Here is a 20,706-nt window from a genome sequence, read left to right on the forward strand (position 1 = left end):
TTCTTCCAAGTTTGGTTGTATTATATTAGTTTTGTGCAATTAGGGCTGTAACTAGGGGTGTGCTATCAGCGCCATCACACAGGGCGGAGTTCCCTGGGAGGCAGCCCCATCGCAGACTCTTGGTCCCTATGTCTGGCTAACAGAGTTCTTGGAATGGCACCCTGCAGCCAGTATTGCTGCTTGGAGAGTCCTACGGTCAGTATTTTGCTGATTGAGTCTAAATTCAAGGAAACTAATGGACTGTTAATGTCAGAACCATGTGACCCTCAATGGCAGGGGAGGAGCAAGTTCGACTCAAGTTCAGAACATGGGACCCAACGTGTACGCTCGCCAGACTTTGGGCAAAGTGGCTCACTCCACTCACCACAGGTTTTTACTGTTCCCAATAGATGTCCATGTGGATAGTAAAACTGCTTGCCCACCAACCTTGCCCCTCCCCATGCGGTCACATGGTTGTGAGATCAGAGGTTCTTTAGCCCACTTGGATCTAGCATCTACCATACCTTGCTGCTACTGTCATGATGTTCCCATCCACCCACTCCCTAAGGTGCAGCTTCATGACTGTGTGCACTCATCGGGAGGGGGAGGCAGCACAGGGTTCACTGAAGTCCTGTTATGGGCTGTGTTTCATGTTTTACAAGGATGTGCTTATGTTTCATTAACTTAGTAATTGGCTACTGCAAATGTTCAGTTTCCATATTTCCACTTATTGTATAAAAATAACCTTTTAAATACAATTAAGGGAATAAAATAATAAGGAAATCTAAAATAAAATAATATCCCAAATCATATAATATTGTATGAATTTAGAATTTACAGAAAAATAGATTTGTTATTTGTCGTACAGTAAATGTGTAATAACTGAATGGACTTTGTTAAATACACAATCTATTGGTGTTTAAAGCCAGGTATTTAAACCATACGGAGTGTAATACATTAATATGAAGATTAAACAATGCATTAATTACAGTAAAATACAAATACTTTCAATAGTGCATAACATGTTAAAGAGGAACTATCACATTTATGGCAGGTTTGCTTCTATTTATTACAAAGCCTTTAGCACAAAACAAAGGATAGATATAGATAATTATGCAAATAGAATGGTGAGCAGTTCTCTGTATTGCTTCTGCCATACCCGTGCTTCATACCGGCATGTCTCAATGGTATAGGACACTGCCATGGAGCAGCGACCATGACTGGCATGGTGGTTGGGATGTTTAGCATGTTTAATCACCTGATTAGCATACTAATCAGCTAAACCAGTAAAGCCTCGTACACACGGGGCAGTTGTGTGCTGAGCAATCTAGCACAGACCGCTCAGTACACATCTCTCCCCCACTCAGCACAGCGCAATGTGTTTGCTGAGGGGGGGGGAGGGGCGGCGGGGGAGGACGCTCATTTCACCCAGCGGTGAAATGAGCGATGTGCTAGATTGAGCCTGCATGCAGGCCAATCTAGCACCAGCGATAGCGATGCACGGGGCCGCACATCGCTATGGGGCATACACACGGAGAGATCCATGCTTAACTAAAGGTGCATACACACGGGGCGATATAGCTGAGCGATTTTGACTATATAGTCAAAATCACTCAGAAAGTTAGTGCATATCTCTCCATGTGTACACAGCCAGCGATAGCGATGCGCGTCCCCGCCAGGTCGCTATCGCTGCTAAAAATAGACTGTGCAGGCAAGTCAATTTTGGCTATGTCGCTGGGGGAAAAAAAGCATCCCCTTGCTTGAATGAGTTAGCCAAAATCGCTCATAGCCAAAATCGCTGGAAAAGTTAGTCAAAATCGCTGGAAAAGTTAGTCAAAATCTCCTACTGCCAGTTCAAGGGAAATCGCTCAGTCAAAATCTCTCATAGTCAAAATCTCTCCGTGTATATGCACCTTTAGTCAGATTGCTCAGAATTTAAGCACGGATTTCTCCGTGTGTACCCTCCTTTTAAGATTCTCCCAGCCATAAGGGACTGTGTTATTGGGGGGGGGGGGGTATCTTTTTTTGGGTGCAGGTCACTTAAAGATCTTGAAAGGTGACTGATCCTCTTTAAATGTACAAGATTTAACCAAAATAGTTTCTTTCAATAACTCTTTAACCCATAGCACAGCTATTTGCTTTCATTTTGCAATCTAGGAAAATGGGTTCACAGACCTTTGACGCATTGTATTAAAGTGCAAATCAATGCATTGTTTTATTTAAAAGTACATTAAAAAAACCCTAAGTCTTGTTTTTGCAATATGCCATATTAGATTATTTCTAATTAGCACTTTGATCCTGCTGTACTAGAGGTACTGCTGAAGTACAGGTACAAAATGGTGCCGCAAATTGCCACTAAATACGCCTATATAACCCTAATCTAACATGAGTCATGGCTGTACATTTATCATTTTTTGGTGAAAACTGAGCAAATTCTTTATAAATATATAATAATATAATATTCTTTTCTCTTGCACATATTTTCAGATAGTTTTCTTACATGTCGTTATAGTACTCATCTTTTACAAAATCTATGGGCATTCTTTTCCAAATAGCATAAAATTGGAAATATGCAGTAACTCCTAGCAACTAATCAGACACAAGCTTTGATTGGTGCAGATTGTTTGTTACATACAACTGCACTAATGCATGTAGTAATTAACCTTCTATGTAATTTTAGCCATGATGCGCATTACAGCCATTAATTCTGCACCATACACTGTAAGATTTATTATTATTTAAATATACTTAACATCTGATTCCTACTATTTATTAAGATAGCAGAGCTTTGCAAACAGACATCTGCAAGATTCTGTAGAACATACTGTAAGTTAATTATTTAATTTGAATTAAGTTGACTTCAAAAATAACTTCTCACAGAAACTGAATAGAAAGAGTAGCACTAAATCTAGTTGTAGTACTAATGGAGTAGAATAAGCTTAAGGGGGGAAATACAATTAGCCGCAATAAATTACGGCCACTAATTGATCCCCCTGGGGCTATTGAATTAGCCCTGATAGCTAGCAGTATCAGGGATTTTATTTTCACCTTCCCGGAGGCAGGAGATTAAAAATAAATTCCTGATAACTTTCCCATTTGCATGGCCATAATTGCGGAAAAGGATCTGGGACCTTATGCCGCATCCTGTGAAAATAGGCTTCATCACATTGTAAAAATAGTATCATTAAATTGACCCCAAAAAATATTGCAGGAAAGTCCCATTTTAGTCTTGTGAAAATTTATCAGGTCTAATTGAATTCCCCCATTAATCCCTATTGTTAATGTAAGTACAAAAATGACGCTTAATTGAAGCATATAACAGATCACATAGTCAGCATCGTGTCTTCCTTACCCCTTATTTGATAAATGTATTATTATAATATTTGCCTTTATTTCTTTAGCCCAAACATATTATTCAGTCCCTACCCCAGTGCTTCTTAGGGGTCAATCCAATTAGGTGAGAGTTTCTATTTTCTCTGCAATATCGCATTGCAAATTCACATTGCAATCCAAATAGAAACTCGCATTGAACCAGTCAGAGTAAACTCGCATTTTTCTGTTCACACCTCACTGAGGGTGAAAGATGGTAGGAAAAAATCCTTATTTCAAGGTTAAATTGTCGGGACACCATGCAGAACACCTTGACCATATAGGAATTGGGAGATTCCAATTAGCTTAATTAAGCTATTAATGACATTTTTGGGGGTTTAAAAAATGGCCTCAAATTACCCATAATCTCCTTTTTTTATTGTTTTATGAATTCCAAATTTATAGCATTTATTTTATTGAAAAATAAATTAGTTATCTTTTTCTTTATATATTTTCACATCAAAGTACCCCAAAAGCATATTTATTCCTACTTTTTTCTTTCATTTGAAAGTAAGCCAAAAAAGTTTGCCTTTTATAAAAAAATTTTTTTAAATGCACAAATCAGGAATTTACGCCTTTAAAAACCTTTAGTACTTTCCTTATGCACATTAACAGCTTTCTGTAAGATTCTGCTAACGAAATTGTCACTTTTTTGGAGTCTAGGAAGATCACCCCGCTTTTTATGCACTTCTCTCACATCGCATTTGGCAGACAATTTGCAAACCACTGCTGCGGGTACCGCAAATAGGCCTTTTTAATTGTGTTGGAGAATTCCCAGGCGCACGCATTCGTGCGGAGTCTGTAAGTTTCATGTCGCACCTAATTGGACTTACCCCTTAGAATCTACTATCTCTTATATACACACCTACCAGTGAATGGTTCAGACTTTTGAAGGAAACCGGAGAACTCTGATTAAACAAATGGAACCTCCAGGAGCAGTGGCGTAAGTTCATCCCCGTCGCCCGGAGGCAAGTTAGAGTTTGGTGCCCCCAACCCTCGAAAAAAGTGCCAGGACAGAGGTATCAGGGACAGTACTCAGATGAAAGGGAAAGACCAGTGGGGCCAGCACAGACTAAGATAGAGGGGACAGGCACAGAACAGAGGTGACAGGGCCAGGACGAAACAGAGGGCCAGGAAAGATGGGTGACAGGACCACGACAGAGGGGACAGGGAGAGTACAGGGATGACAGGGCCATGACAGAATAGAGGGGACAGGAGAGAAGGGTGTCAGGGACAGGACAGAGGTGACAGGGCCAATTCCGCGAAGACAGGTACAGTCCAGTGGGGAAGAACAAAACTGACAGGACCAAGATAGAGGTGACAGGTACAAGAGAGAGGTGATAGGACCAGGACAGAGGGGAAGGGGACAGGACAGGACAGGAAAGAGGTGACATGGGCAGAACCAGGACAGAACTGAAGGGATAGGAGAGACGGTTAGCAGGGTCAGGACAGGGATGGCAGGGACTGAACAGAGGGCACAGAACTGAAGGGTCAGCAGAGAGAGATGATAAGACCAGCAGCACAGAGGAGACAGGGGTGACAGTGACAGAGGTGGCAGGGTTGGGACAGTACAGGGGTAGGAAAGAGGAGTGACAGGGCCAGCACAGATGTGACAGGGACTGGACAGAGGGGACAGGGTCAGAACAGAAGTGTCAGCTGAGAGAGATGACAAGGCCAGCAGCACAGAGGTGACAGTAACAGGAAAGAGGGGAGACAGGGCCAGCACAGAGGTGGCAGGGACGGGACAGTACAGGGGTAGGAAAGAAGGGTGACAGGGCCAGCACAGGTGTGACAGGGTCAGGACATGGATGACAGGGACTGGACCGAGGGGACAGGGTCAGAACAGAAGTGTCTGCTGAGAGAGATGACAGGGCCGGTAAGAGGTGACAAGGACAGGACAGGGGTGACAGGAGAGAGGGGAGGCAGGGCCAGCACAGAGGTGACAGGTACAGGACAAGGGTGACAGGAGAGAGGGTAGGCAGGGCAAGTACATAGGTGCAGGGAAAGGACAGGGGTGAGAGGGACAGGAGAGAGGGGAGACAGGGCCAACACAGAGGTGCAGGGATGGGAACAGGACAGGAGAGAGGGGAGGCAGAGTCAGGCTTAGGCTTAGTTAAACAACCCTGTGAGCGGTGACAGCAGCAGGTGTTCTGTCATCTCCCTCACATGTTCCCCCTCTCCCAAATGGCTTGCACTTACATCGGGTACAGTTTTCAGGAGTCCACGCTCCTGACTGGAACAGCCTCGCTTTTCCCCACTGCGCACTGTCTCCTGGCGGCTGCTGCTACAGTATGTGTCCTGGCGGGCAGCGGCTGAGTCGCGGAAGGATGTCACGTGACACCCGCGACCCAGACCAGAGCACAGCAGCAGAGAACACAGAGACGAGGAGTGAGCGCCGCTGATGCTGATAGGCGCTGCGCTCGCTCAGCTCCTCTAGCAGCGCCTGCTGCACTACACTACAGAAATGAATCATGTGTGGACAGAACGGGGGACAACGGAGCAAGTGCCGTGCCCCGTTCAGGGCAAGGAGCCCGGTGGCAACGGACTCCGCTGTCTCCGGGAGTTCCGCCCCTGTCCAGGAGAACATTCATACTCCACATATAGTGACCTGCTTGGAATGGAATTCATATACCCAGTATTGTGACACAGCAACCACTGTACCACCATGCTGCTAGTATATATTTTTCTTTATGTACGTGATTGTACTCATACTTTTTACACTATTTATATTTTTAATCCACTGGAAGCACTTATACCATCAGTCCGTGATTACATTTGTTGTTCTTGTACCTGTTAACCATTTTTGCGCTGAGATGACGTAACAAAAGTGTTATTGTGAATGTGAAAGAAAAGATCCAGTCCAACATTGTACATATATTAACATAAAATGTGAATATATAATGTTCACTGCCGAATGAGATAAAATAGCCCCGGCTTAATATCAAGATTTTATATATATATATATATATATATATATATATATATATATATATATATATATATATAGGAAGATGTTATGGTGACTATGAAATCTATGAAATGCTTTAATCAGTGAGATCTACTCCAGTGGCAGACCCCCTCCCCCAACCACTGTCTTTCCATTCTGTACTGTTGCTGAAGATGTTGGGTACACAAACCTATGGAACTACTGGAAGTAAACTGTAGGGCTGATTGATCAATGATCTTATTAAAAGCAAGAGTTTTAAAACTTGTTGCGTATGATAACGGGTGCTTCAGCCAATCAGCTCCTGTCATGTGTTTAAAAATGACCGTTGGGAGCCGACTGGCTGGAGCACCATTTATCATACGCAACAAGTATTAAAACTCACTGCGTATTATAAAACGTGTTGGTTAATCAGCTCCTGTTTGGAGGAGAGACATTGTGCACCACAATTAGATTTTACTTATTGACTGTGAATAGTGTTCTGGCCATTTTCCGTAGTTCACCCTGTATGATACTTGAAATCCCAGCTGTTAGTCTTCTTTTCTTTTTATAATTCACAACCCTACTCTTGATATTTAGCTACAGCCTGGAACACACTGCAGGAGCTACAATATTTTCTTTCTTTGTATGACTTGTAAAGGCTTTTGTTCTAGACGTTTGTGAGGTATTCAGAAGCTGCATCTTCATGCTTTAGCAATACATGTGAGCATGTTAAGTTAAACGATAACTAACTTTTGTTCTTCAGTCAAGACAAATTCATATGCAATACTTAAGTATATGGGTAAAGTGTGGGACAGAACAGTACATCATACCCCACTGACAGGAAATATTAGCATATTTGAACATTGGCATGTGAAGAATAACCTTGCAACCCCAAAGAGAAGAGGTTGGAAGTTAAAATAACTGCATAGTAGGATTGATCGTAAACACTGAGCCACATTCATGGGACTCACAGTCATTATTCTAATATAAAAAAATTCATATTCTTCTCTATTCCTAGGACTTGTTGAGAAGTGCCTGAAGATACTGTGCAACCATTTCAGCAGAATCCCAAGGGACGACTCTAGCTTTGAAGGCTCCCTTCTGTTTCTCTTCCATCTTTCTGATCAGTTTATGCATGGGGTAATTTTTTCGAGGGAAAGCAACATCTGTCGAAGTAAATACAACAGATGGGCAGAAATCATTGGATCCATCTCCAACATACAACAGATTTTCAAACTTCACTCCTTCTTGTGATCGTTCATTGAGGTACTCTGCCAGAATCTTCCTCTTGCACATGTTTGCTGGGCACTGCGAGCAGCTGTGTGTATGATACGGACTTAGAGTCAAGTATCCACTCTTCTCAACATTAGTAGGGTTGCTGATTATCCTGCGGAAAAGGGACTCATAACCATAGCTTTTCAAATTGCTTTCAATGCCAAACATATTAGCATCAGACATGAGTATGATCTCAAACCGATCTTGGTTCTTGGCCAAGAACCGAAAGAGAGTAGGCATTCCAGGTGAGAGTGGGATTTTTTCATACACAGCTTTGAGGTCAATCAATCTGACGCCTTTATCTCCAAGGTACTGAAATACCCTCTGCATGTACTGGTTGTAATAGCCATCTTGGAAGGTTTCCCGTAACCAATCAGGAAGCTCCTGGTCTGGTGCCACCTGAATCACTGAATCATCACTGTTCTCATTGACAATTGTCTCATCAAAGTCGAAAACCAGGAGGTATTTTTGAGTGGCTGCCATCTTTATCACCTACGTAAGTAAATAACATGGTCATTTAACTGTATGAGTTAACAATCTTGCATGTCATCCTGGCAGTTTCTTTATGAAACACAACAAAAGTCAGTTATTTTTAACCTCAGGGAATAAAGTACAAGTATAAGTACGTAAATGTGATTTTTGTCATACCTGTCATAGCTAACTGCATATGGAATGCAAGCAAGAACTCAATAAACCTTTGGTTTTTTTTCTTCTCATAATTATGTCTCTAACATTATATTACATCAGTCATAAACTTTATGGGAGAATCCAATTCTGTTTTGTGCGCCCATAAGTAATGGGCAACGGACAGAACTATTCAATTATTTTAGGCACCCAATACTTCTTGTGCCCAATTGTATCGGATTTAGCCGCGTAAGGCGGGTAAACCTGTCTAAAATACAGGGCACGCTGCTGAAACTACAGTTATGGTGCACAAAAGCCTGACTTTTCGGGCATTTGTGCTCATCCCCTCAGAAGGTGCGAGTAGAAATGATGGGTGTGCGCACCCAATCGGCATAACAATTTAACAGCTTCATTGGGCTCCCAAAAAACAACATTCCCCCCTATAGACTACAATACCATGTGAGAATTTTTCAATGTAGCATAGTACTCAATGTTAGAAAAAATATAGAAATATAGAAATGTGTTTATCACAGTTTTTTTTTTTATATAATGCCAATGGAGAAAATATACTAAATGGCATTTTTTAATACCAATGATTTTTTTTATCTTTGTTTGCTACAATTTTAAAGCCACCAGATTTACTAACAAAACCACAATTTTAAAAAACTCCACACTGCCGTCTCGAGTTTTCATGTATAAAGATTTGGACACTAAATTTATCTAGAATTGAATTTGCAAACCGTAAAATCACGCTAAACAAAAGAGCTGCCTCTAACAGGCGTGAAAGCCCAATCTGCGTGTTTTTTTAGCATGATAAGGAGTCTCAATACATTTATTATGCAATCATTATATGTTGATTTAGAAGACAAAACTTTAATATGTATTATATGAAGGCATTATAATCTATTCAATATATTAGGGATCCAAAATTATATTTGATTATATTATTAGAGCAATATTTTTATTATGTATATTGAGTTGAAGTATTCATTGTTTTCAAATGGGAACAAAAATATTATGGGATCAATCCAATTAGATGAGAGTCTGCAAATGCGAGTTTGTTTTTATTAGGGAGGGGTTCTGAAGCAAGTCCGGACTTTTTTACCTTAAAATAAATTAAAATAAAGATTTCCTTACCTTTTCACACCCTCAGCAGGTAGCAAACAAAAAAAACCTGTGAGTTTACTTTGACTGCTTCAATACAAGTTTGTAATTGCATTGCAAAATGCATTTGCATTGCAAATTTTCAGTGAAAACGGCAAATTGCACCTAATTGGATTGAGCCCTATGATGGGGGAAAATTCTTAGGTAATGATGTGGGAACCATTTATAGTGACATAAAATAATACTTGTTGATCTGCCACACATTATTTCCCAATTAGCAAAGTATATTGCTCGATTAATAATATTAAACATTAATTTAATCTCTAAAGTATTCATTAAATAATAATGCCTTAATAAAATAATCACTGATGTTTTGCATCCTTATGTTCAATACATGACTACACTCGCAGCAAATGTATTAAGCTTTCTCATCAATTGATTAGCCAAATAGCTTTCTAGTGATTTTGTGGTGATTTGTGCCAGGCAGTGGTTTTACAATGACCCTTCAAATTGCTGTATAGTAAATCTGACAGTTTGTAGGTCACAATTCAAGCCAACGGTGGGAAGTAATGCAGTGTGTGTTTGTACAAATGTGCGAGTTTAGCGCTAAACGCGCACATTTTGCAAACTTGACCAATGAAATAGGGTGTGCGAGAACATGCAAACTCGCATGTTTCCTGCAACCCCAAAACTCAAATCCAGATGTTTTGCCATTGCACAGATACAACTCGGCCAATAGATAGGGTGCGAGCTTGCACTCTAAATGTTACCAAAATCTCTCCAAAAAAATAGAACAGCTTCTGGCTGGCGAGTTTGACAGAAGCATGCATAGATCAATGAGATCCGTGCAAGGTTCTGTCTATAAAAGTGCTGAAACAGTTAAAAATAAATAAAAAAAGACTTTCAGTCCCCCACCCCCGCAACATAACCAGCACCAGGCTCTTGGAGCAGTCCTGGATACAAAAATATGGGGTGGGAAAACATATAGGGATCCCCGTATTTTTGGAACCAGCACCAGGCTTCACTAGTCAAGGAAATAATGCCACAGCCGGTGGGTGGACACATTTATACAGGTCCCTGCAGCCGTAACATTAAATCCTCAACTAGTAAGCCCTGGACGGACTTTCCTGGGACAGTGGGGACCCCATTAAAGGGATTACCCCTGTCCAGGCACCCAAGGTCCAGGGCTGAAGCCCGGGGCTGTCCTCAGCATTCCTGGGCTGTGAATGCCGGGCTGATAGCCAAAGTGTAAAATAAAGATTAATATTGTCTTTTACTTGTGGAACTACAGGTCCCAGCAAGCCTCCCCCACATGCTGGTACTTGGAGAACCACAAGTACCATCATGCAGGGGATTATAGGGCCCGCTGGTACTTGTAGTTTCACCTATAAAATAATTTAAAAATAAAGACAGGACACGGACACCTTACACAGTATAGCTTTAATAAAACATACTTGCACACTTAAATATGCTTACCTACATCCCATGAAGCGATTCGGTCCCCTTGTCCATTAGAAATCCATAGGGTACCTGTAAAAAATAACAACAACAAAAAACATACTCACAAACATCGTAGACCGGTCCTCTTCGGTCCATTTACACATCCCAGGCGTTTAAAAAAAAAAAAAAAAAAACCCGGTCCAAAACGGACATGTAGAAGTGTATGTACTCACATACAGTACACTTCTACTACATGACTGCCAGGCCTTCACATGACTAATGGAAATTTAAATAAGAACTGCGCTGCAAATGGCGATTCTGGGTGTGGCTCCCCTATATGAATTTTAGACTGCGCTGCAGTCCCACATCTGGAACCAACACTGTACAGGAGCGTTACAGTCGTGATAGCAAACAAACTTCTTCAAATGCTCCTGCAATGGTTGGTCAGGATTTTATGTCCTGCTTAAAAATGTAGATCCCTGAGTTCAGGGTCCCATTGAAGAAATGACATACTGAGCTAAAAGCAGCTCAGTGTGTATGCCAGGTCAGTGCATTTATCTCATATGCAGATTAGATCTGAAACGGTGTATCCAGCAAGTGAGTAACCAGCTTTACTCTGTTCATCTTGCACCAGATAAATAAAAGCAAATTGTTGATCGATTGCTGTGGTTTTAAATTAATAACATGTTGTCATTTTCAGTTGATTAGTTGGATTATCTATATCTTATTTATTTTTCAAGCAGCAACATCTTAAGCCATTTAAACCATGCTTTACACCACGTGTCATGGGCATGTATAACACAGGCCTGCAAAATTAGGGCAATTGAAAATTGTTTATAATTTGATGACTGTTATGTGTTTTGGATGCCGATTTCAAAAATGAGCATTCAATTTCTCTATCATGCAAGTTTTTTTCACAAAGTGAATGTGAAAATATGGGGCAATAGCATAATAATTATTCTGGTTCAAACATATTTATTTGTAAAAAAGAAAGACCATTAAAAAAGTTTTATACACAAAACTATTAATAGAAATCCTTATTGACAGTGTACAAAACATTAAAAATGGTCTTCTGCACGTTACAGGTACTTAAGCTGCCTAGTCTTTTTCCTTTCAAAGCTCCTCTTGGTACTAGCCAATAGCCAACCCCACCCATTCCCATATTACCCCTCTTTGTTCTTTGAATGTTCCTTCTTCAAACTGTGATCAAATGATAGCATAATAAATGTTCTCAAAGCACTATAACGACATTTTTTGTTTTAAAGCTTATTATTATTATTATTACATTTTATTTATAAGGCGCCACATGTGTTTCGCAGCGCCGTACAAAGGACAGTACAGGGGACAAAACATTGCATTACAGTAAATAAATAACAGAAATAGAGTACAGGTAACAGAGCACCACACATTCTCAGGACATAATACAGCTAAGATGTAAGTATTGATGGAGTGCTCATCGTACTACTAGAGGCTGGTGGTTATAGATGGAGATGAGCCTTTACCAGCAGGATAAAGATGGTCGTTGAGTAGGGGAGAGCTGTGAGTGAAATATGCTGAGACGAGGGCTTAGATAACAAGAGGAAAGAGGGCCCTGCTCTGAAGAGCTAACAATCTATTGGGGAGGGGCAACAGACAGATGACAAGAGGTGCAGGCAAGTGGAAGGTAGCCTGATGGCAGTATGCAAGCAAAGCGGAGATGTTCACGGCATGAGGCAGGGGGGGTGGAGGCGCGGCTTCAGCTCTGGGTTATGCATCAGAAGGGTACGCTTTGATGAATAAGTGGGTTTTTAGTGCCCGTTTAAAGCTTTGCAAGGTTGGGGAGAGTCTAATGGAGCGGGGGAGTGCGTTCCACTGAAGGGGTGCAGCACGGGCAAAATCCTGAACTCGTGCATGGGAAGCAGTAACCAGGGCGGTGGAGAGGCGACGGTCATTAGTCGACCGTAGGGGGCGGGAGGGAGTATGAAGGGAAAGGAGGTTGGAGATGTAGGGAGCAGTGGAGATAGAGATGGCCTTGTATGTAAGGGTGAGGAGTTTGAAGAGGATTCTGTAGGGGAATGGGAGCCAGTGTAGATTTTGTTGAAGGGGAGTGGCAGATGTGGTGCGGCGTGAGAGGAAGATAAGCCTAGCTGCGGAGTTCAGGACAGATTGGAGGGGAGCAAGATGGGAGCAAGCGAGGCCAGTGAGGAGGACATTGCAGTAGTCAAGTCGTGAGATTACCAGTGAGTGGATGATGAGTTTAGTTGCACTCTGGGAGAGATATGGCCTGATACGAGCAATGTTGCGTAGCTGGAAACAACAGGATTGTGCCAGAGATTGGATGTGGGGTGCAAAGGAGAGGGAGGAGTCGAGAGTGACGCCCAGGCAGCGGAATTGGGGAACGGGGGAGATGGTGATGTTGTCAACAATGATGGAGATATTGGTCGGGGGTGTTGCTCTGGATGGGGGGAAGATGATGAGTTCTGTTTTGTCCATGTTGAGCTTTAGAGAGCGTTCAGACATCCAGGAGGAGATTGCAGAGAGGCAGCTCGAAACCTGAGAGAGGACAGAGGGGGACAGATCAGGAGATGAGAGGTAGAGTTGTGTGTCATCAGCGTAGAGGTGGTATTGAAGGCCAAATGAGTTAATGAGCACACCCAGGGAAGAGGTATACAGGGAGAACAGAAGGGGTCCAAGGACAGAACCCTGAGGGACACCAACAGGAAGGATGGAAGGGTGTGAGGTGGTGCTTGAGGCAGATACAGAGAAGGAGCGGTTAGTGAGGTAAGAAGAAAACCAGTCAAGGACGGTGCTAGAGAGGCCAGCGTTTTGGAGTGTGCCGAGGAGGAGAGGATGATCTACGGTATCAAAGGCAGCAGAGAGGTCCAGAAGGATGAGCAGAGAGAAGTGGCCCCTGGATTTGGCCGAAAGCAGGTCATTGGTGACTTTCACCAGGGCAGTCTCAGTTGAGTGGAGTGGGCGAAAGCCAGATTGTAGTGGATCGAGGATGGAGTTGTCAGAGAGGTAGCTTGTGAGACGGTTGTAGACTAGTCGTTCAAGTAATTTGGAGGCGAAAGGGAGAAGAGAGATGGGGCGGTAGTTAGTGGGTGATGAGGGGTCGAGGTTAGGTTTTTTGAGAATAGGTGAGACCAGAGCATGTTTGAATGGTGAGGGGAAGATGCCGGTGGAGAGGGACAGGATAAAGAGGTGAGCAAGGTGGGAGCAGGCAGTGGGGGAGAGGGAGCGGAGAAGACGGGAGGGGAGGGGGTCCAGGGGGCAGGTGGTGGGGGGGGAGGATAAGATGAGGGAGTGGACTTCCTTTTCTGAAGTCGGATGGAAGGAGGACAGGGTGGGATAGGTGGAGGGGAGGGATAGAGGGGGCAGGGGGGTAGCAGAGGGGTGACGGCGGGAGATGTCGGTTCGGATATCCTCAATTTTGGAGATGAAGAAGGAGGCAAAGTCAGTGGCAGTGAGGGAGGATGGGAGGGGAGGAGGAGGGGGGCGAAGGAGAGTGTTGAAAGTTTCAAAGAGACGGCGTGGACAGGAGGACTGAGAAGAGATGAGTGCTTGGAAAAAGGATTGCTTGGCGAGGGAAAGAGCAGAGCTGTAGGAGGAGAGAATAAACTTGAAATGGAGGAAGTCCGCCAGAGAGTGAGATCTCCTCCAGCTTAATACAATAATTGTGGAAATACTGAAAATGAAAATTTGAGTTGCTGGAAAATTGATACGTTATGGAATGTTTTTGTATTTTATTCTGAAAATAGGACCCAAAAACCTATAAAAATCAGCAATTTGTATTCAGACAATTTTTCTTTTACAGGCATGTGTAATTAATACTTTTAATTTTGATGAATGAATTATGTTGCCAAAAAAGAGCCTGTGCTTTGGTGTGTTATATTTTGTTGCAATTTATCATGTTGAAACTAATAATGCTGTCACAAGAATATCGACATGACCATAACGTATACATTAGCCATGTTGACATTCATCATATTGACAATGATAAAATTACGAAAAGATAAGAATGTTGACTAAATGTCCCAGGTGGTCTAGTAGTGACTTACTGTACCTGGTAAGGCAAGTTTGGTGACTCCAGCGGTGTCTTTCAGGTCCAGCAGTGACATCAGGATGATTTCCAATGGTTCCTGCGTGGTTTATAGTGATGACTATTGCTAATCCTAACCTAATCCACCCCCATCCCCAGTGCCTACCCTTAACCGTCTCCATAGTGCCTAACACTTTTCTCCTGTAGCTTAACACTAGCCCTCCCCTCCTACAAATTTCAAAAATTGTCTGTCAACATTCTATTGTCGATATTAACAATTGGATATTATGGGGTATATTCAATTAAAGTTGGATCCATTCCGACATGCATTTGTCGGAATGGATCCGACAAGCCCTATTCAATGAGCGGCCAAATTTGACTGTCAGATTTGTCTGTTCCCGGTGTCCCGTCCTGCCGCTGCTGTAAGTGGCAGGACGGGGTGTGCTGTCAACAGCAGGAGGGGAGCGTTGCCGGGAGTGAGGAGCCCGGCCGGGGGGACGCCCTGCATAGAGGTACCTGTGCCCTGCTGCCTCTATAGCCCGACGCCCCGCTTTCCCATCTCATAATTTTTACTTTTTTAAAAGTCAGATTGAGATTGTCGGAAACGGGACCAAAAACTAATGAATTTGTTCCCATTTCCGACAGAAGCATGCGGAACGGCGGCTATTCCGTTGATCCACGTGCTTTCCGACAAGTCAAATTTCCTGACTGAGGGGGGGGATTGAAAAGGCTGGAACCCCTTCCGACAAGACGGAAGTTTCGACTGTAATTGAATATACCGCTATGTCATGTCAACATTCTGCCATTGTGAACATTCTGCCAAAGTTGACATTCAGACCATATCAGGATTCAAAATGTCAACATTGTGTCAACATCAAATGTTTGAAAAGTCGGTTAGGTGTCTGTTTTTCCCTGTCTATTAAATAGGAGAAAACAGACACCCAACTGTCTTTTCAAACAATTGAATATCCCCCTATGAACGTATACTATGCACACAGAATACGAATATTCAATATAATATTCATAAAACTACCAACTGACACTTCTTTAGTCCTGCACTTTATATAAGCATATGTTCTAGTGGTGTTTACTATAATAAGCTGTGGTTTATAACTCCAGTGTAGGTATACAATTCTTGGTGATGTGCGATTGCGATGTTCAGCTACACACATCCCAGAGTTACGGCACAGAAACATTGCACATTTTCCTCTGGCGTTCTGATGACACTTTGTGGATGCTGCTGAGAATTGAGTTCCACCCAATATGTTCTGATATTTCAAATTAGGATTAGGGGAAAAAAAGGATGTACTTTTTCCTGCGGTTGTAAATACCTAAGGCAAATAATGTATACAAATAAGCATAAAGCTTGAAAAATATACACAACTACAGACAACAAACAAGTAATAACAAATATGGTAAATGATGCATTTTAGAGGTAAGCAGATGTTTTTAGGGCCAGTAATATGTAATTTATAAACAAATATCTCAACTGTAAAAGGCGTTATAAAGCTCCAGTGCAGCTATCTCTATCACCCTGACTAGATGGATACATATCATTAGGAGAGGAGGAAAGAAAGAGAGTTAATAAAAAAAAAAAAAAAAAAGAGGAAGATCAGGGGGTGGTGGTGGGTAAATGCATGGCAAGGTAAGTACAGCCAAGAGCAGGGATCTCTGTGCTCTCTGCTTTGCTACCACCGGGCTGAGGTCTGCCCAACTTACTGTTCTCGTCACCTATAACGCCATGCTGGTCTATAGAACACGCCATGATACAGGAACAAGACATATAGCAGTCATATTACATAGTAGCAAGCTCAGATCATCTTCTACTCCATGAACAGCCTACCTGCAGCCACAGGACCACTGGGGTCAGAGCCATCACTACCCTTCAGCAGCCCCCTGCTGCAGCAAGTGCAGCTCTGACCCCTGCTCATTCAGGCACTGTTAGAAGTAATGTCACCATCGAGGGCTTCTCCCATCACTGCTGCCCCTATGCTGTCACACACCGGATTATCCTCCCCCAGTATTCAGTGGTCGATCCCACTCCTTGCTTTGCCCTCTAAAGAGTTAACCCCCTCCAAACCTTAAGTGGTATCTTCCCGTATGAGATAAGTGAAGGTCAGGACAGTTCAAGTTATATAAGCAGGGGGAATGGGGGGTTCATCTTACGCTCTTGTCTGTATGGCTCCTCTCTCCTCCCGGATGGGATGACGTCCTGCCCTGTGTGTGTCGGTCCCTGATAGCTCGCCCGATGTTTTATATCAATATGTGAACCGGCTGCATCGCTTCGCGTCACACGTACCTCAGCCAATAGGAGCTTGAGCTGGTGATCAGAGGACGCCGCAACAGGGCGGAGTAACAAGCGCCCAACAGCCACATGCCCCGCCCACTTCCATTCACAAGCTGCCATGTAGGCGGGGAAAGCCGCAGTGACAGACGCCCACCGCCCGGCACACCCCCTTATCTTAGGTAACAGTCGGGCTGGGTGCTGCTAGCGCTGCTGATTCCGGTGCGTGGTGGTGGGGATGCTCTCTGTGCGCTGTGCGCGGCGTTCAGCCACCCGTACAGACGGATGCCGGCCGGGCTGTGCTGTGCCCATATGCATATAGAGTCGCTGCTCCGTGGGCAGTGCGTGGCAAACACTACACTAGTACATTCACTGCCAGCAGAGCCGCACTCTCCCATGTGAGTAAGGGAACGATAAATAGCTGTAATACTAAAGTTACACGTATCCCGCAGCCAAGTAACGCGGCTCCTGTCTGATAGCATGATACTTCATCTTTGTTTCCTTATGTAGTACTATTAAATAGATAATGCCATTGTAAATACAATTATTAGTGACAAGTTAATGTCCCTAGTGGCAGGCTCCTGAGGGATGATCAAGTTCTCTCTGCCTTTAACCGGTTTGTCAGTCGAAGTCCTCCTACCACCCATCCCATCCTCCACTCAGCCCAGAGCCGGATTAAGACTATGGGGGGCCCGGGGCACTTCAAATTGCGGGGCCCCTAAATTTTATATATCTATAGGTGTATGTATGTGTATATATATATATATATATATATATATACACACACACATATATACATACATACATACATATACACATGGGATGTAGTTATGTTACCGGCGATCAGGAGACCACTGGTCACAATATCTACGCCGGGATCCCACCCCCTAACAATCCCGATAGTCGGCATGCCGACTAACAGGGACTATTCCCACTCGTGGGTGTCCACGACAGCCATAGAGTGGGAGTAGAACTTGTAGTGAGCACAGCTCACCACCGAGCCCGTAGTGTGGCGAGCTCAGCGAGGCCGCAAGGGGCTTCGTTGCGCTCGCCATCCCCCCCGGCCATCTCCAAGCCGGGATCCTGGTGTCACTATGGTGACCGGTCGCACTTACCCAACATATATATATATATATATACACTGTATATATATACACTGTATATATATATACACTGTGTGTGTGTGTATATATATATATATATATATATATATATATACTGTATGTGTATATATATATATATATATATTGTATGTATGTGTGTATATATATATATATATATATATATATATATATATATACACACACACTTTATACATACATACAAACACATAATGGCAACATGACAGAGCCAAAAATTCCAATTTAACAACATGATTAAAAAAAAAAAAATACACCCAGCTTACTTTTTTTCCCTCTGCCGCTGGCAGGCTGCTTGTGACCCATGAGAGGAGAGTGAGAGCGCGATCCTCCACGCTCCTCCACGCTGCTGCTGCTGCTGCTGCTGCTGCTGCTGCTGCTGCTGCTATTAGGTTGCCAGGGCAACCTATAGGCAGCCGCTGGAAGCACAGCGCCTTCACACACCATTGGACAGCTGAGCCGTCGCTCAGCTGTCCTGTACTTCTGTGAGGCGCCGGCGCCGCTTCCACTGCTGTTAGGTTACCAGGGCAACCAACAGTGAGCCGCTGGGAGCGCAGCGCCGCAGATCGGAGGTCCGATCTGTGGCGGGTGGTGGGGGGCCCTTGTCAAGAGGGGGGCCCGGGGTACTTACCCCCTGGGCCCCCCCCTTAATCCGGCTCTGACTCAGCCCATGTCCTTATCTACATCATGGGACCAGACGGATAAGCAGCACGCTGCACCGTGCAGCTATTCCTCCAGCATCTGGACAGTGACCGATAATCACAATGGGGTATATTTACAAAGATTCGTGTTTTTGCCGTTTTGAAGGGTGTTTGAACTCGAATGGAATCGGGTGCATTTTACTGCAACTTTTTGAATCCTGATACGATCATTCACTAAGCTGCCGAGTTTTGCACAATCGTTTTTTCCGATGTCGATGTGATTCGTAATATCAGGCAGTGTTTTACGTGAGTGATGAGTAAAACACTGCCTGACAAAACACAAGGAATCCCGGCCGGATCTGTGAGATCCGTGCAGGGCTCCATTGTGTACCTTAAAAAGTTGTTTAAAGTCTTAAAAAATCTAAAAAAAAATTGTGCGGGGTCCCCCCCTCCTAAGCACAACCAGCCTTGGGCTCTTTGAGCCGGTCCTGGTTGAAAAAATATGGGGGGAAAGATGACAGGGATTCCTCCATATTTAATCAACCAGCACCGGGCTCTGCGCCTGGTCCTGGTTCCAAAAATACGGGGGACAAAAAGCATAGGGGTCCCCCGTATTTTTTAAACCAGCACCGGGCTCCACTAGCCAGGTACATAATGCCACAGCCGGGGGACACTTTTATACTGGTCCCTGCGGCCCTGGCATTATATACCCAACTAGTCACCCCTGGCCGGGGTATCCTGAAGGAGTGGGAACCCCTTAAATCAAGGGTACCCCCTCTCCAGCCACCCAAGGGCCAGGGGTGAAGCCCGAGGCTGTCCCCTCCATCCAAGGGCGGCGGATGGGGGGCTGATAGCCTTTTTAAAAAATGTGAATATTGTTTTTAGTAGCAGTACTACAAGTCCCAGCAAGCGTCCTCCGCAAGCTGGTACTTATAGAACCACAAGTACCAGCATGCGGTGGAAAACTGGGCCCGCTGGTACCTCTAGTACTACTACTAAAAAAATACCCCCCAAAAAACGACACACACACACCGTGAAAGTATAAGTTTATTACATACATACTTACCTATGTTCCCACGAGGCTCGGTCCTCTTCTCCATGTAGAATCCTTGGGGTACCTGTGAAAAAAATTATACTCACATAATCCAGTGTAGAATCAGACCTTTGTATAATCCACGTACTTGGCAAAATAATAAAACGGAAACCCGACCATGCACTGAAAGGGGTCCCATGTTTACACATGGGACCCCTTTCCCCGACTGCCAGGACACCCCCCTGACTCCTGTCAAAGAGGGTCCCTTCAGCCAATCAGGGAGCGCTACGTCGTGGCACTCTGCTGATTGGCTGTGTGCTCCTGTAGTGTCTGTGAGGCAGCACACGGCACAGATACAATGTAGCGCCTATGCGCTCCATTGTAGCCAATGGTGGGAACTTTGCGGTCAGCGGTGAGGTTACTATCGGTCAACCGCTGATCGCAAAGTTCCCACCATTGGATACAATGGAGCGCATAGGCGCTACATTGTATCTCTGCCGTGTGCAGCCTGACAGACACTACAGGAGCACACAGCCAATCAGGAGAGTGCCACGACGTAGCGCTCCCTGATTGGCTGAAGGGACCCTCTTTGACAGGAGTCAGGGGGGGTCCTGGCAGTCGGGGAAAGTTTCAGTGCGTGGTCGGGTTTCCGTTTTATTATTTTGCCAAGTACGTAGATTATACAAAGGTCTGATTCTACACTGGATTATGTGAGTATAATTTTTTTCACAGGTACCCCAAGGATTCTACATGGAGAAGAGGACCGAGCCTCGTGGGAACATAGGTAAGTATGTATGTATGGAGGTGTGCATGTCTGTAATAAACTTATACTTTCACGGTGTGTGTGTCCTGTTTTTTGGGGGGTATTTTT

The 20,706-nt window shown here is 43.9% G+C and overlaps 1 protein-coding gene across 2 annotated transcripts; it reads right to left on the reverse strand.

The window, feature by feature from the left end:
* Positions 1 to 842: 842 nt before the first annotated feature.
* PHOSPHO1 (phosphoethanolamine/phosphocholine phosphatase 1) lies at positions 843 to 17,018 on the reverse strand. Of its 2 annotated transcripts, none has more exons than XM_063959852.1 (2): positions 16,905 to 17,018; positions 843 to 8,041 (listed from the first exon to the last, which is right to left on the reverse strand). In XM_063959852.1, the coding sequence occupies exon 2, from the start codon at positions 8,030 to 8,032 to the stop codon at positions 7,289 to 7,291; it is 744 nt and encodes a 247-aa protein (XP_063815922.1). In that variant the 5' UTR covers positions 8,033 to 8,041; positions 16,905 to 17,018; the 3' UTR covers positions 843 to 7,288. The 2 variants fall into 2 exon arrangements, with proteins under 2 accessions (XP_063815922.1, XP_063815921.1); XM_063959851.1 differs by lacking the exon at positions 16,905 to 17,018 and adding an exon at positions 16,582 to 16,817.
* Positions 17,019 to 20,706: the final 3,688 nt, after the last annotated feature.

This window comes from Pseudophryne corroboree, chromosome 3 (genome assembly GCF_028390025.1).
Source record: "Pseudophryne corroboree isolate aPseCor3 chromosome 3, aPseCor3.hap2, whole genome shotgun sequence".
NCBI lineage: Eukaryota > Metazoa > Chordata > Amphibia > Anura > Myobatrachidae > Pseudophryne > Pseudophryne corroboree.